The sequence below is a fragment of the Callospermophilus lateralis genome, chromosome 4, assembly GCF_048772815.1.
Source record: "Callospermophilus lateralis isolate mCalLat2 chromosome 4, mCalLat2.hap1, whole genome shotgun sequence".
In the NCBI taxonomy this organism is placed as follows: domain Eukaryota; kingdom Metazoa; phylum Chordata; class Mammalia; order Rodentia; family Sciuridae; genus Callospermophilus; species Callospermophilus lateralis.
In genome coordinates, this window is record NC_135308.1 from 164,324,557 (window position 1) to 164,339,896 (window position 15,340).

Sequence of the window (15,340 nt, forward strand, 5' to 3'; positions counted from 1 at the left end):
GTGCAAAAGGCCCTGGGTTCAACCCCCAACCCCAAGGAAAATATCCAAATTTATCTTGAAAAAACCCCCCAAAACCAGAATATGCAGAGAGGTTTGTATTCAGTAATGTTCTCTTACTTAAAGAGCAAAATTGGAAAGAGCCCAAATAGTGAGACATTAGTTAAGTCACGGCACATCTATGTCACAGAAGATGATACGGGCATTACGATGATATTTTGGGGACATGGAAAACTGTTCACAGCTAACAGTAACAGAAAAGCAGGATCCCAAACCACAACACCACCACCTCAACTCCACGTGACAATACCCTTGGCCAGGTCACTGCTCTCCTACGTGACCACGTGAGAAGTGTTCTGGGAGACTGAAAGGCAAACGGAGCCACCGGGCCAGGGTGGTCTCTGAGGGGTGCCTGGTCCAGCCCCCTGCCCACCCTGACGTTCTGTGAGCAGCTCACTTCAGGGTCAGGACTGCTGCCCAGCACTCACTCACCCATCATACTTGTCCATGCTGACCTCACACAGGGTCTCCTTGGCCTGGTTCGCACGCTCGGTCACTGTGGGGACATGGTAGGTTATGTCCATGCCTGTGAGCTGTGACTCACGTGGACGGCGAGGGCAGTGGCCAGAACCCTGCGGGGCCACCCAGCATTCCCCAGGAAGGGACTGGGTGGCCTGGGTGGGCAGGCCCCCTACTAGGCCAGTCTGACTCTCTTGGAACCTAACAGCGGTCACATCGGCCTCCCCTACTGTCCAGGTCACTTGTGCAATGTCAAAGCACACGCAAGTGTAGAGACGAACGTTAGTCCACCGTCTCTGACCCACGTCTATCAACCACGTGCACAATTTTGTGTGTTTGTTTTCTTTATCATCATTAGACTTCTTTGTAAATGCCCTTCGCTCCCGTCCCGGGGATGGAGCCCAGGGTGGTCGACCACTGAGCTGCTTTTTAGTTTATTTGGAGGCGGGATCTTGCTCACTTGCTGGGGCTGGCCCCTGATCTTCCTGCCTCGGCCTCCTGAGTCCTGTGGCTGCAGACTGGCCATAAAACTATTTTAAACAACTACCTGATGCCCCCTGGACTTGCCACAGTTGCTCATCATGTCCTCTGTTTGGGGGCATCTAAGTGGCTTGCAGCAGGCTGCTGTCTGGCAAGGACACCTGGATACCGCACCCAGGGTACAGCTGATCGCATTCCTTGGAAAGACTCCAGGGACAGATTATTGGGTCCAAATTCCTCCCCTTGCAGGCCTCGGCCTGTGGTGTCAAGTGCCTGGGGTAGAGCCCGGGGCCTTGAGCTTGCCAGCAAGTGCTCTGCCATGGCCTCATCCTCAGCCTGCCAAGTGTGACCCCAAACCCTCCAAGTCCTGAGGGGCCAGAGACGCGGGCTCTGGCCCCTGCTGCCCGGCAGACCTCGAGAACTGGGCATGCGACCTGGGACTGCACTGTGCACCTTGGTCCCTGTATTCCTTCTTCAAGGACCTCCTGTCTGTGACCCTTGTCTGTTGTCTGCTCAGGTCCTTCCTGAGCACCTGATCGGCTAAGACTTGGCTAGAAGAGACAACACCATTTATTCCTACTCTTCCATTCTGGTGTGCAAACAGAACCTGCTTTGAGTACACTGCTCTTATGGGACAAACATCTCCAGTGACCACGTCTGCATCGTGCAGTTTCCTCCCCGCCGCCGTGGGCCTTACCGATGACCTCGGTGGTGATGGAGGCCAGCATGAACAGCGGCGCCACTTTCCTTTCGTATATCTGCTTGCCTTGGCCCTTTCCTCCGAGTGGGTTGATGAACACCAGCAGGTGCTTGGGTCTAGATGCTGCAGAACCACACGAGAGCCACCATCAATAACTAAAGAACATGCAGACCAGACTCAGGACTCTGCCTCAGGTTGTCTGATACAGAAGTGCATGTGGGTCTTTCTTTCTTTCTTTTTTAGAATTATTTGTTCTGGTCGGTCATACGTGACGCAGAATGATCTCAACTCCTTGTACACAAATGGGCAGAAGGACATAGCTTGTAGGTCGTAAAGAACAAGGACACACATCTCCTGCTAAGGGAAGCGGCGAGCCAGAGTCTGTCCACCAGCCGGGAGGGGCGTGTGCCTCTGCCGGGGGCAAGGAAGGGCCAGGACTCCAGAATGAAGGCCCAGGACTCGGGAATCCTGCCCAGGGGACTCTCCCTGACCATCCCAGGTGGTCTGGGCACTGGAGGCTGCAGGGGGCAGGTCAGCAGAGAATAAAAAGAATGAGACAGACGTGCAAAAGGGAACATGCGGAGAGACGGACAGACACCAAGGTGGTGCTGAGACGAATGGAGGGAGGGCAGAGCAGCACCCGGGAGACCGCAGAGCGCCAAGGCCCCGTTTCCCAGAGAGTGGGTTTCTTGTGACAACTTCCCCGCGTGTGCTGTGGTCAGTTCAGGAAGAACTGGTCAGCTCTGCAACTCAGAAAAACAAGTGGAACTAACAATCAAGAGGAACGCGCCCAAGAAGGTTGAAGACTTTGTAGGTCCACAGCGAAACCAGGACCTAAACGCCTACTGCTGCAGGCCTCGCGATAGCCAGCGTGGGTCCCTGGGTCCCTGGGAGGTGGCTGGACAAACAAGAAGAGCATTCTTCACTCACAAAAGGGAGAGAACCATAGAACACCACCAATGTGAAACCCGCCAAGACCAAGCAGAGACCCCCACAGCTGCTCGCACCCAGCAATCCACGATGCAGGACGGGCACAAGTCAGGTCCAGCCCACACCAGCCGAGAAGAGGGGCCTGCTGGCATGGACGTCTCACAGGCCGGAGCACAGAGCACAGGTGTGCTTGATTCAAGACCCAGTGAACACAAGATGTGTGTCTCAAGTCGCCAAGGTACGATGGATTCCACCCCAGAATTACAACCATCGCTGCCTCGACTGTGTCAGGCATGCAACGCGTCCAAGGGTCCAGCGTGCTGAACGGCCACTTACTTAGAAATGCAGCAAAACCATGACTATGCATCGGGGGTGGACACTACCGAACAGCCCAATCATGGTGGGGCACCCAGAAGTGTGAGGAGCCGTCCCCCGGGGTCTCGTATGTGCACAGTGCTCCTAATAAAACACCAGGACATCACGCCTGAAAACCCCAAGACCAAAGCTGGCTCCTTGAGAAGACGCGTAAGAGTGACAAATCTCTGATCAATCCAAAAGAGAGAAGTGGAGAAAACACAAGTGACCCATCCAGGAGCAGAGGGGACACCACTCCAGGGGGCAGATGGCGCAAAGGAAGTAGAGGGTGCTGGGAACTCACGCCGCGACTTCTAGATGTGCGTGAGGTGGACCCACATCTCCATAAAGAGCACAATTTACCAAAGATGTCAGAAGATACTTAGATCTGAATACTCTCATGCCTGGGAAAGACAAGGGAGGATCATGAAACCTCCCCCCAGGAACCCAGGCCTTGATGTTTCCACGTCAGATTCCACCACATACTTCAAAACAACCCGTCTGAGGTTATATGAGCTCTTCCAGAGCACAGAATAAGGAGACCTCCAACACCCATGACCTAGACAGCAAGCAGGCAGAGGTCACCATCCAGGAGAAACCTCCGACACTCATGACCTAGACAGCAAGCAGGCAGGTGCCACCATCCAGGAGAAACCTCTGGACACTCATGACCTAGACAGCAAGCAGGCAGGTGCCACCATCCAGGAGAAACCTCCGACACTCATGACCTAGACAGCAAGCAGGCAGGGGTCACCATCCAGGAGAAACCTCTGGACACCCGTGACCTAGACAGCAAGCTGGCAGGTGCCACCATCCAGGAGAAACCTCTGGACACTCTGTGACCTAGACAGCAAGCAGGCAGGGGTCACCATCCAGGAGAAACCTCTGGACACTCTGTGACCTAGACAGCAAGCAGGCAGGGGTCACCATCCAGGAGAAACCTCTGGACACTCTGTGACCTAGACAGCAAGCTGGCAGGTGTCACCATCCAGGAGAAACCTCTGGACACTCTGTGACCTAGACAGCAAGCAGGCAGGGGTCACCATCCAGGAGAAACCTCTGGACACCCATGACCTAGACAGCAAGCTGGCAGGGGTCACCATCCAGGAGAAACCTCTGGACACCCATGACCTAGACAGCAAGCAGGCAGGGGTCACCATCCAGGAGAAACCTCTGGACACCCATGACCTAGACAGCAAGCTGGCAGGTGTCACCATCCAGGAGAAACTTCTGGACACCCATGACCTAGACAGCAAGCTGGCAGGGGTCACCATCCAGGAGAAACCTCTGGACACCCATGACCTAGACAGCAAGCTGGCAGGGGTCACCATCCAGGAGAAACCTCCGACACTCATGACCTAGACAGCAAGCAGGCAGGGGTCACCATCCAGGAGAAACCTCTGGACATCCATGACCTAGACAGCAAGCTGGCAGGGGTCACCATCCAGGAGAAACCTCTGGACACCCATGACCTAGACAGCAAGCTGGCAGGGGTCACCATCCAGGAGAAACCTCCGACACTCATGACCTAGACAGCAAGCAGGCAGGGGTCACCATCCAGGAGAAACCTCTGGACACCCATGACCTAGACAGCAAGCAGGCAGGTGCCACCATCCAGCAGAAACCTCTGGACACCCATGACCTAGACAGCAAGCAGGCAGGTGCCACCATCCAGCAGAAACCTCTGGACACCCATGACCTAGACAGCAAGCAGGCAGGTGCCACCATCCAGCAGAAACCTCTGGACACCCATGACCTAGACAGCAAGCAGGCAGGTGCCACCATCCAGCAGAAACCTCTGGACACTCATGACCTAGACAGCAAGCAGGCAGGGGTCACCATCCAGCAGAAACCTCTGGACACCCATGACCTAGACAGCAAGCAGGCAGGTGCCACCATCCAGCAGAAACCTCTGGACACCCATGACCTAGACAGCAAGCAGGCAGGTGCCACCATCCAGGAGAAACCTCCAGAAACTCATGACCTAGAAAGCAAGCAGGCAGGTGCCACCATCCAGGAGAAACCTCTGGACACCCATGACCTAGACAGCAAGCAGGCAGGTGCCACCATCCAGGAGAAACCTCTGGACACCCATGACCTAGACAGCAAGCAGGCAGGTGTCACCATCCAGGAGAAACCTCTGGACACTCATGACCTAGACAGCAAGCAGGCAGGTGCCACCATCCAGGAGAAACCTCTGGACACCCATGACCTAGACAGCAAGCAGGCAGGGGTCACCATCCAGGAGAAACCTCCAGACACTCATGACCTAGACAGCAAGCAGGCAGGGGTCACCATCCAGGAGAAACCTCTGGACACCCATGACCTAGACAGCAAGCAGGCAGGGGTCACCATCCAGGAGAAACTTCTGGACACTCGTGACCTAGACAGCAAGCTGGCAGGTGTCACCATCCAGCAGAAACCTCTGGACACCCATGACCTAGACAGCAAGCAGGCAGGGGTCACCATCCAGGAGAAACCTCTGGACACCCATGACCTAGACAGCAAGCTGGCAGGTGTCACCATCCAGCAGAAACTTCTGGACACCCATGACCTAGACAGCAAGCAGGCAGGTGCCACCATCCAGGAGAAACCTCCGGACACTCTGTGACCTAGACAGCAAGCAGGCAGGGGTCACCATCCAGGAGAAACCTCCAGACACTCATGACCTAGACAGCAAGCAGGCAGGGGTCACCATCCAGCAGAAACCTCTGGACACCCGTGACCTAGATAGCAAGCAGGCAGGGGTCACCATCCAGGAGAAACTTCTGGACACTCGTGACCTAGACAGCAAGCAGGCAGGGGTCACCATCCAGGAGATACCTCTGGACACCCATGACCTAGACAGCAAGCTGGCAGGTGTCACCATCCAGCAGAAACTTCTGGACACCCATGACCTAGACAGCAAGCAGGCAGGTGCCACCATCCAGGAGAAACCTCTGGACACTCTGTGACCTAGACAGCAAGCAGGCAGGGGTCACCATCCAGGAGAAACCTCCAGACACTCATGACCTAGACAGCAAGCAGGCAGGGGTCACCATCCAGCAGAAACCTCTGGACACCCATGACCTAGATAGCAAGCAGGCAGGGGTCACCATCCAGGAGAAACTTCTGGACACTCGTGACCTAGACAGCAAGCTGGCAGGTGTCACCATCCAGGAGAAACCTCTGGACACCCATGACCTAGACAGCAAGCTGGCAGGTGTCACCATCCAGCAGAAACTTCTGGACACCCATGACCTAGACAGCAAGCAGGCAGGTGCCACCATCCAGGAGAAACCTCTGGACACTCTGTGACCTAGACAGCAAGCAGGCAGGTGCCACCATCCAGCAGAAACCTCTGGACACCCATGACCTAGATAGCAAGCTGGCAGGTGCCACCATCCAGGAGAAACCTCTGGGCACTCTGTGACCTAGATAGCAAGCAGGCAGGTGCCACCATCCAGCAGAAACCTCTGGACACCCATGACCTAGACAGCAAGCTGGCAGGTGTCACCATCCAGGAGAAACCTCCGGACACCCATGACCTAGACAGCAAGCAGGCAGGGGTCACCATCCAGGAGAAACCTCTGGACACCCATGACCTAGACAGCAAGCAGGCAGGTGCCACCATCCAGCAGAAACCTCTGGACACCCATGACCTAGACAGCAAGCAGGCAGGGGTCACCATCCAGGAGAAACCTCTGGACACCCATGACCTAGACAGCAAGCAGGCAGGGGTCACCATCCAGCAGAAACCTCTGGACACCCATGACCTAGACAGCAAGCAGGCAGGTGTCACCATCCAGCAGAAACTTCTGGACACCCATGACCTAGACAGCAAGCAGGCAGGTGCCACCATCCAGGAGAAACCTCTGGACACTCTGTGACCTAGACAGCAAGCAGGCAGGTGCCACCATCCAGGAGAATCCTCTGGACACCCATGACCTAGACAGCAAGCAGGCAGGGGTCACCATCCAGGAGAAACCTCCAGACACTCATGACCTAGACAGCAAGCAGGCAGGGGTCACCATCCAGGAGAAACCTCTGGACACCCATGACCTAGACAGCAAGCAGGCAGGGGTCACCATCCAGGAGAAACTTCTGGACACTCGTGACCTAGACAGCAAGCTGGCAGGTGTCACCATCCAGCAGAAACCTCTGGACACCCATGACCTAGACAGCAAGCAGGCAGGGGTCACCATCCAGGAGAAACCTCTGGACACCCATGACCTAGACAGCAAGCTGGCAGGTGTCACCATCCAGCAGAAACTTCTGGACACCCATGACCTAGACAGCAAGCAGGCAGGTGCCACCATCCAGGAGAAACCTCTGGACACTCATGACCTAGACAGCAAGCAGGCAGGGGTCACCATCCAGGAGAAACCTCCAGACACTCATGACCTAGACAGCAAGCAGGCAGGGGTCACCATCCAGGAGAAACCTCTGGACACCCATGACCTAGACAGCAAGCAGGCAGGGGTCACCATCCAGGAGAAACTTCTGGACACTCGTGACCTAGACAGCAAGCTGGCAGGTGTCACCATCCAGCAGAAACCTCTGGACACCCATGACCTAGACAGCAAGCAGGCAGGGGTCACCATCCAGGAGAAACCTCTGGACACCCATGACCTAGACAGCAAGCTGGCAGGTGTCACCATCCAGCAGAAACTTCTGGACACCCATGACCTAGACAGCAAGCAGGCAGGTGCCACCATCCAGGAGAAACCTCTGGACACTCTGTGACCTAGACAGCAAGCAGGCAGGTGCCACCATCCAGGAGAATCCTCTGGACACCCATGACCTAGACAGCAAGCAGGCAGGGGTCACCATCCAGGAGAAACCTCCAGACACTCATGACCTAGACAGCAAGCAGGCAGGGGTCACCATCCAGGAGAAACCTCTGGACACCCATGACCTAGACAGCAAGCAGGCAGGGGTCACCATCCAGGAGAAACTTCTGGACACTCGTGACCTAGACAGCAAGCTGGCAGGTGTCACCATCCAGCAGAAACCTCTGGACACCCATGACCTAGACAGCAAGCAGGCAGGGGTCACCATCCAGGAGAAACCTCTGGACACCCATGACCTAGACAGCAAGCTGGCAGGTGTCACCATCCAGCAGAAACTTCTGGACACCCATGACCTAGACAGCAAGCAGGCAGGTGCCACCATCCAGGAGAAACCTCTGGACACTCATGACCTAGACAGCAAGCAGGCAGGGGTCACCATCCAGGAGAAACCTCCAGACACTCATGACCTAGACAGCAAGCAGGCAGGGGTCACCATCCAGGAGAAACCTCTGGACACCCATGACCTAGACAGCAAGCAGGCAGGGGTCACCATCCAGGAGAAACTTCTGGACACTCGTGACCTAGACAGCAAGCTGGCAGGTGTCACCATCCAGCAGAAACCTCTGGACACCCATGACCTAGACAGCAAGCAGGCAGGGGTCACCATCCAGGAGAAACCTCTGGACACCCATGACCTAGACAGCAAGCTGGCAGGTGTCACCATCCAGCAGAAACTTCTGGACACCCATGACCTAGACAGCAAGCAGGCAGGTGCCACCATCCAGGAGAAACCTCTGGACACTCTGTGACCTAGACAGCAAGCAGGCAGGGGTCACCATCCAGGAGAAACCTCCAGACACTCATGACCTAGACAGCAAGCAGGCAGGTGCCACCATCTAGCAGAAACCTCTGGACACCCATGACCTAGACAGCAAGCAGGCAGGTGCCACCATCCAGGAGAAACCTCCAGAAACTCATGACCTAGAAAGCAAGCAGGCAGGTGCCACCATCCAGGAGAAACCTCTGGACACCCATGACCTAGACAGCAAGCAGGCAGGTGCCACCATCCAGGAGAAACCTCTGGACACCCATGACCTAGACAGCAAGCAGGCAGGTGTCACCATCCAGGAGAAACCTCTGGACACTCATGACCTAGACAGCAAGCAGGCAGGTGCCACCATCCAGGAGAAACCTCTGGACACCCATGACCTAGACAGCAAGCAGGCAGGGGTCACCATCCAGGAGAAACCTCCAGACACTCATGACCTAGACAGCAAGCAGGCAGGGGTCACCATCCAGGAGAAACCTCTGGACACCCATGACCTAGACAGCAAGCAGGCAGGGGTCACCATCCAGGAGAAACTTCTGGACACTCGTGACCTAGACAGCAAGCTGGCAGGTGTCACCATCCAGCAGAAACCTCTGGACACCCATGACCTAGACAGCAAGCAGGCAGGGGTCACCATCCAGGAGAAACCTCTGGACACCCATGACCTAGACAGCAAGCTGGCAGGTGTCACCATCCAGCAGAAACTTCTGGACACCCATGACCTAGACAGCAAGCAGGCAGGTGCCACCATCCAGGAGAAACCTCTGGACACTCTGTGACCTAGACAGCAAGCAGGCAGGGGTCACCATCCAGGAGAAACCTCCAGACACTCATGACCTAGACAGCAAGCAGGCAGGGGTCACCATCCAGCAGAAACCTCTGGACACCCGTGACCTAGATAGCAAGCAGGCAGGGGTCACCATCCAGGAGAAACTTCTGGACACTCGTGACCTAGACAGCAAGCAGGCAGGGGTCACCATCCAGGAGATACCTCTGGACACCCATGACCTAGACAGCAAGCTGGCAGGTGTCACCATCCAGCAGAAACTTCTGGACACCCATGACCTAGACAGCAAGCAGGCAGGTGCCACCATCCAGGAGAAACCTCTGGACACTCTGTGACCTAGACAGCAAGCAGGCAGGGGTCACCATCCAGGAGAAACCTCCAGACACTCATGACCTAGACAGCAAGCAGGCAGGGGTCACCATCCAGCAGAAACCTCTGGACACCCATGACCTAGATAGCAAGCAGGCAGGGGTCACCATCCAGGAGAAACTTCTGGACACTCGTGACCTAGACAGCAAGCTGGCAGGTGTCACCATCCAGGAGAAACCTCTGGACACCCATGACCTAGACAGCAAGCAGGCAGGGGTCACCATCCAGGAGAAACCTCTGGACACCCATGACCTAGACAGCAAGCTGGCAGGTGTCACCATCCAGCAGAAACTTCTGGACACCCATGACCTAGACAGCAAGCAGGCAGGTGCCACCATCCAGGAGAAACCTCTGGACACTCTGTGACCTAGACAGCAAGCAGGCAGGTGCCACCATCCAGCAGAAACCTCTGGACACCCATGACCTAGATAGCAAGCTGGCAGGTGCCACCATCCAGGAGAAACCTCTGGGCACTCTGTGACCTAGATAGCAAGCAGGCAGGTGCCACCATCCAGCAGAAACCTCTGGACACCCATGACCTAGACAGCAAGCTGGCAGGTGTCACCATCCAGGAGAAACCTCCGGACACCCATGACCTAGACAGCAAGCAGGCAGGGGTCACCATCCAGGAGAAACCTCTGGACACCCATGACCTAGACAGCAAGCAGGCAGGTGCCACCATCCAGCAGAAACCTCTGGACACCCATGACCTAGACAGCAAGCAGGCAGGGGTCACCATCCAGGAGAAACCTCTGGACACCCATGACCTAGACAGCAAGCAGGCAGGGGTCACCATCCAGCAGAAACCTCTGGACACCCATGACCTAGACAGCAAGCAGGCAGGTGTCACCATCCAGCAGAAACTTCTGGACACCCATGACCTAGACAGCAAGCAGGCAGGTGCCACCATCCAGGAGAAACCTCTGGACACTCTGTGACCTAGACAGCAAGCAGGCAGGTGCCACCATCCAGGAGAATCCTCTGGACACCCATGACCTAGACAGCAAGCAGGCAGGTGTCACCACAGTGGCAGTTCTGTTGTCACCTATACAGAGATGCAGCGCAGCATGGGCACAGCAGGTGTTCCTAGCAGCCGAGGGGCTCGGCTCCAGTGCACAGGGTTCTCAGTGGAGTCTCTATATCCCACAGCTTAGCTCCAAAGGCCTCCCTCATGTCACCATGCAGAAATAGCATCTACTCAAGACCCAAGCATGAGTTAAAAACCAAAGTTCTTTTTTTTTTATGATTTTTTTTTTTAATATTTATTTTTTAGTTTTTGGCAGACACAACATCTTTGTTTTGCATGTGGTGCTGAGGATCGAACCCGGGCCGCACGCATGCCAGGCGAGCGTGCTACCGCTTGAGCCACATCCCCAGCCCCAAAAAAACCAAAGTTCTCAGAAAACTGGGGCTGCAAGAGAATTTCCCTAATCTGATTTTTAAAACATCTTCAGATCCTAAGAAACTGTCTTGAGGGTGAACGTGGAAAACCTTGCCCAAGGTCAGGACCAAGGTGTTGCCCCCAGCACTGTCGGCCCAAACCTGGCAGAAGGAGGAGAAGGGAAAACGAGGAGACAGAACTGCCCCAATCACAGGGGACACCGCCGTGCGTGACAGGAAGCCAAAGGCTCCGTGTTGAGCTGTATCGAGCCAGCTGGCCGGGTCTCAGAAGCAAGGCAGGACAGCTCTGTCACACGGCTCCACAGCAGCCGCAAAGGGCAAAAGCCTAAGTGGCAGCACCATGGCCCAGAGGGCGAAGGCCGTCTTCCCACGGTGGCGGGGCCCTGAGTGTGTCCAGAGGCAGCAGACCTGAGCCGGGCACAGCAGCACACTGTGGTCCCGGCAACCCAGGAGCTGACACAGGAGCACTGCGACTCCCAGGCAGCCTGGGCACCTCAGAGAGACACTGTCTCAAAAAAAGGAAATAACATAAAAAATAGAGACGGCTGGGGGTGTGGAGAGCAGCCCTGCATTCACTCCCCAGTGCAGCAAAAACAACCCCAAGTATAAAAAGAAAATGAGCCTCGGTCACGTCCTCCATCCAAAGGGACTGTGGGCCACGTGCGTGAGGAGGCAGCGGGGCTCGGTGAAGACAGCACTTCCTGACCCCAGGGTGGGCGAGGCTGTCCAGTGGCCAGGCTGACCATGAAGCTAAAAGGAAACAGACAACCCGACTACGCGGTCAGGAATGCCAGTCCATCAGAAGGCACCAACAAGGGCCCCGGGCGAGACACAGGCGGGGAGCCAACTGTGACGCACAGACTGATGAAAGTCAGGTCCACCGAATGTCAGGATCCCACCGACCACCGAGGAAAGGAGCAAGCCAACAGACAGTGGGCAAAGGGCCGACAGAAACCCCATGAGGATGTGCATCTGCCTGGCCTCTCGACCACTGGGGGCATCGCGCAGCAGCACACAGGGCAGCTCACACACCGGCTAAGGACCCGGAGCAGCAGGAACACACCCCCAGACAGAAGGTACGAGCACCACTGCCACCTCAGGGAACTGCGGGGCTGCCCAGTCCACTGCTAGGTATCACCCCAGACACGCATGATCATGCACAAAAAGGCTTCACAAGATGGGGGGACGCTGAGGTGCACAGTGGCCCACAGAGAGCCATCCAGATGACTGGGTGACACACTGTACATTCCCTTCAGGGAATCCACACAGCTGGGGAGGAACCACCTGCAACCACACACCACGTGGCAAACGTCACACTCATGAGTTCAGTCCCATGCAGACACAGAAGAGTGCAGGTCACACCACCCAGCTGCGTAGGGTGCGCAAGGGATCTGGCTGTTTAGAAGGCAGCTAGCAGTGGCCCTGGAGTAATGGCCATAGGGCTGAGGCCTGGGGCACTGTGCTTCCAGGCCTGGGTGCGTGGCGAGCCTGTCAGTGCGAGAGTTCACCCAGCCCCTCTCGCTCAGCGGGTGTGTGTCTATGTTTTACTGCAATGAGACACTAGAGCAGCCACAGAGGAGAAGTTCAACTAGGTAGTGGAATATCAGGACCATGTGCTATTTTTAGATGCCAGGAGACCATACCAAATGCACAACCATATGGGGTTTTCTAAGAACTCCATGGAAATAAAATCCACGTCACTCCAGGGGAGTCTAACCCAGGCCTCCAGCCGCGACTCCACAGCTCGCAGTCTCCTGAGAACAGACTGTGGGGGGGTAAGCCGGGGCAAGAGGGGGCCTGGAGCCAGACAGAGGAGGCAGGAGAAGCTGCACAGGAGGACAGGGAGAGGAGCAGCGCTCAGAGAAGGACCATCAGATGGACTTGGAGGGCCACAGGGCACAGCAATGCAGAAACACAAGTCCTCCCCCCAGGGTAGCCACAAGACACGCTTCCCAAGCAAGGCCTTCCTGTGAAGTGGGCGGGGCAGCCTTCCTCGGAGGCACAACAACTCACTGCTGGACACAGTGCAGAGTGGTCCAAAAGGCCAAGGCTGACCAGCACAGGCCGCTCCCACCCTGGGCTGCACCAACACCATGAGGTGGTGCTGCGGGCTCAGCAGGAGCAGCGCCTGCCATTTTCAAGGTGACAGGAAGACCTGCCACTAGCACAGAGTCACTAACACACTGGGCCCCTGCTGCCCTGTAGATGCGCCCGGCCAGGGGCGATTCCTCCACGTCCTGTTCCATCCTCACCTCTGGAGAAAGAGGCTGAGGCCCGGGAGGCTGAGTGACCTGTCTCGGGTCTGGCTGCCAGGAAGCCACCTGGGGCTCACACCAGTGCCCTGCTGCAGAGCCCAGCCACCTCCACCACTGCAGGCTGTCCTCTAACTATACACCTAGCATCAGGAAACCCCCCGTCGTGCCCAGGGCAGTCAAATCCTGGCCCTGCGCCTGCCGCAGCTGCCCTTCACCATCTGAACACACACATACTCAGTCTCTCCAGCAGCTCCCGGAGGGTCTGCAGCCACAGGTGACACAGCTGCTCGTCTGTGCTCCAGAAAGTCACCTGTGCCCACTTCCAGCGGTGACGTCGAGCTCGCTTCACACAGTGAACTGCAAGAGACGGGCATGCACGGGTCAGGGTGGGCGGCAGGCAGCGGGCAACACACCACCCACAGCTTCGCCCTGACTGCAAGCCAGGGGCTCACTCTCTAGTAGTCAGTGACAGTGTGAATCAGATACAACGTGCCACTTCTCAGGTCCTTCAAGCCACGTTAAAAATAAAGAGAATAAGAAACAGACAGTGGAACCACAAGAAGTGGACCTTGGGGAGATGAAGGGTCAACCAGGAGCAGCCAGACCACTGTGCTAGTGGGCCTGGGGAAAAGCCCCCTCCCCACGCGTCACCTGCCCAGAGCCGAAGGAGAACCGGGAGGTGACACCCAGGTGCCCTCACCTGTGAATGCGCAAGGCTGTCCCATCTTCTGCCATTGGCCACTGGCGTGGCACTTCTTGTGAGCGTCTGCTTCCTCCACGGTGATGATCTCAGACACGGGCACCGAGAAGGCATCTGCAAAGTCGGATGCGCGTCAGCCACACGGGAGTCGGCTTGCTCCGAAATGCTAAGGTCACCTGCCTGGACGCCCTGGTTAGAGAACTGGGAGGGAGTCTGGACGCGGGTTATGGCTCAGGGATAAGAAAGAGTGGGCACCAGGGGTCACCAGACAACAGTGGCCCACATGCCCACCAAATGCCACTGCTGCTCTTCACATAACTCGCCCACCGTTCGAGCCGCGATGCGGACCCCCTGCCCAGCTGCTGTGTTCCAATGCCATAGTCTGTCTCGAGGGTAGAAGGGGGCACATAGGATGCGGGACACCAGGGCCACCAAATGCGAGAGTCAGGACCCAGCTTGGGGGGCTCTGGAAAGGCTGTGGGTGCCTAGGAGCAGGGAGGAAGGGAGACGTGGCAGGGACATTCTCTAACACCAGCCCAGGAGCCGCCCGGGGGCCCCAGGTCCCCAGCAGGCTGCAGTCACAGAACCACAGATCAGAGGAAGTGCTGGGAGCTCAGCTGCGGGGATGGCAGGTCGTGAAAGACCCCCCAGGAGGGCACCGGGATGGGGCGGCAAGCAGGGCCCCTGGGAACAGGGAGGCTGGAGTCCAAAGCTTTCTCATGAATCACTGTTATGTGTTAAGTGCTGATGCCCCGGGTCCTGAACAATTGTCACCTTGGCAGTAACATGAGCGTCACCCCAGCTGGAACAAGGCGTGGCTCCAGGAGGAGACATTACCCGTGGGGTTGACTACACCCACCTGTGACTTGTAATCCTACCCCTTTGCCCTATTTGGGACAGAATGTTCCTTGGAACCTCCCTGTGTGTCCCCTATATGAGAATAAAGAATCTGGCGGCTCTCTCTCTTTCCACGGACCCTTAAGGTCGGAGAGCCGTCCTAGATTTTGAAAAGGTACTTCTGTGTGTTTGTGTGCTTTGTCGTTCTCTCGAGTTATTGGAATAGTCAGATTTTGTGAACCCAGGACAGGTCGCCAGCTAGGTTACATGGCCTCTGTGGTCATTTTGCATCTGTTTTAAAGCCATTGTCTGTGGTAGCCAAATACAAGGACCCAGGGAGGGACAGTCTGAGCTGAGCTCCTGCTCCTCTGAAGCTCTGAGAGGCTGACAGCTGGGCCCTTGGTCGCGGG

At 56.4% G+C, this 15,340-nt stretch overlaps 1 protein-coding gene across 3 annotated transcripts in view; it reads right to left on the minus strand.

The window, feature by feature from the left end:
• Positions 1-15,340, minus strand: part of Cerk (ceramide kinase) — a 48,918-nt gene that overhangs the window by 17,552 nt on the left and 16,026 nt on the right. For all 3 annotated transcript variants that reach the window (XM_076855495.2, XM_076855494.2, XM_076855496.2), the window contains exons 2-5: positions 14,094-14,207; positions 13,628-13,750; positions 1,694-1,819; positions 490-553 (exon numbers count right to left, since the gene is read on the minus strand). In XM_076855495.2, the coding sequence (XP_076711610.2) occupies positions 490-553; positions 1,694-1,819; positions 13,628-13,750; positions 14,094-14,207 (427 nt within the window). The remainder of the gene's footprint in view (positions 1-489; positions 554-1,693; positions 1,820-13,627; positions 13,751-14,093; positions 14,208-15,340) is intronic.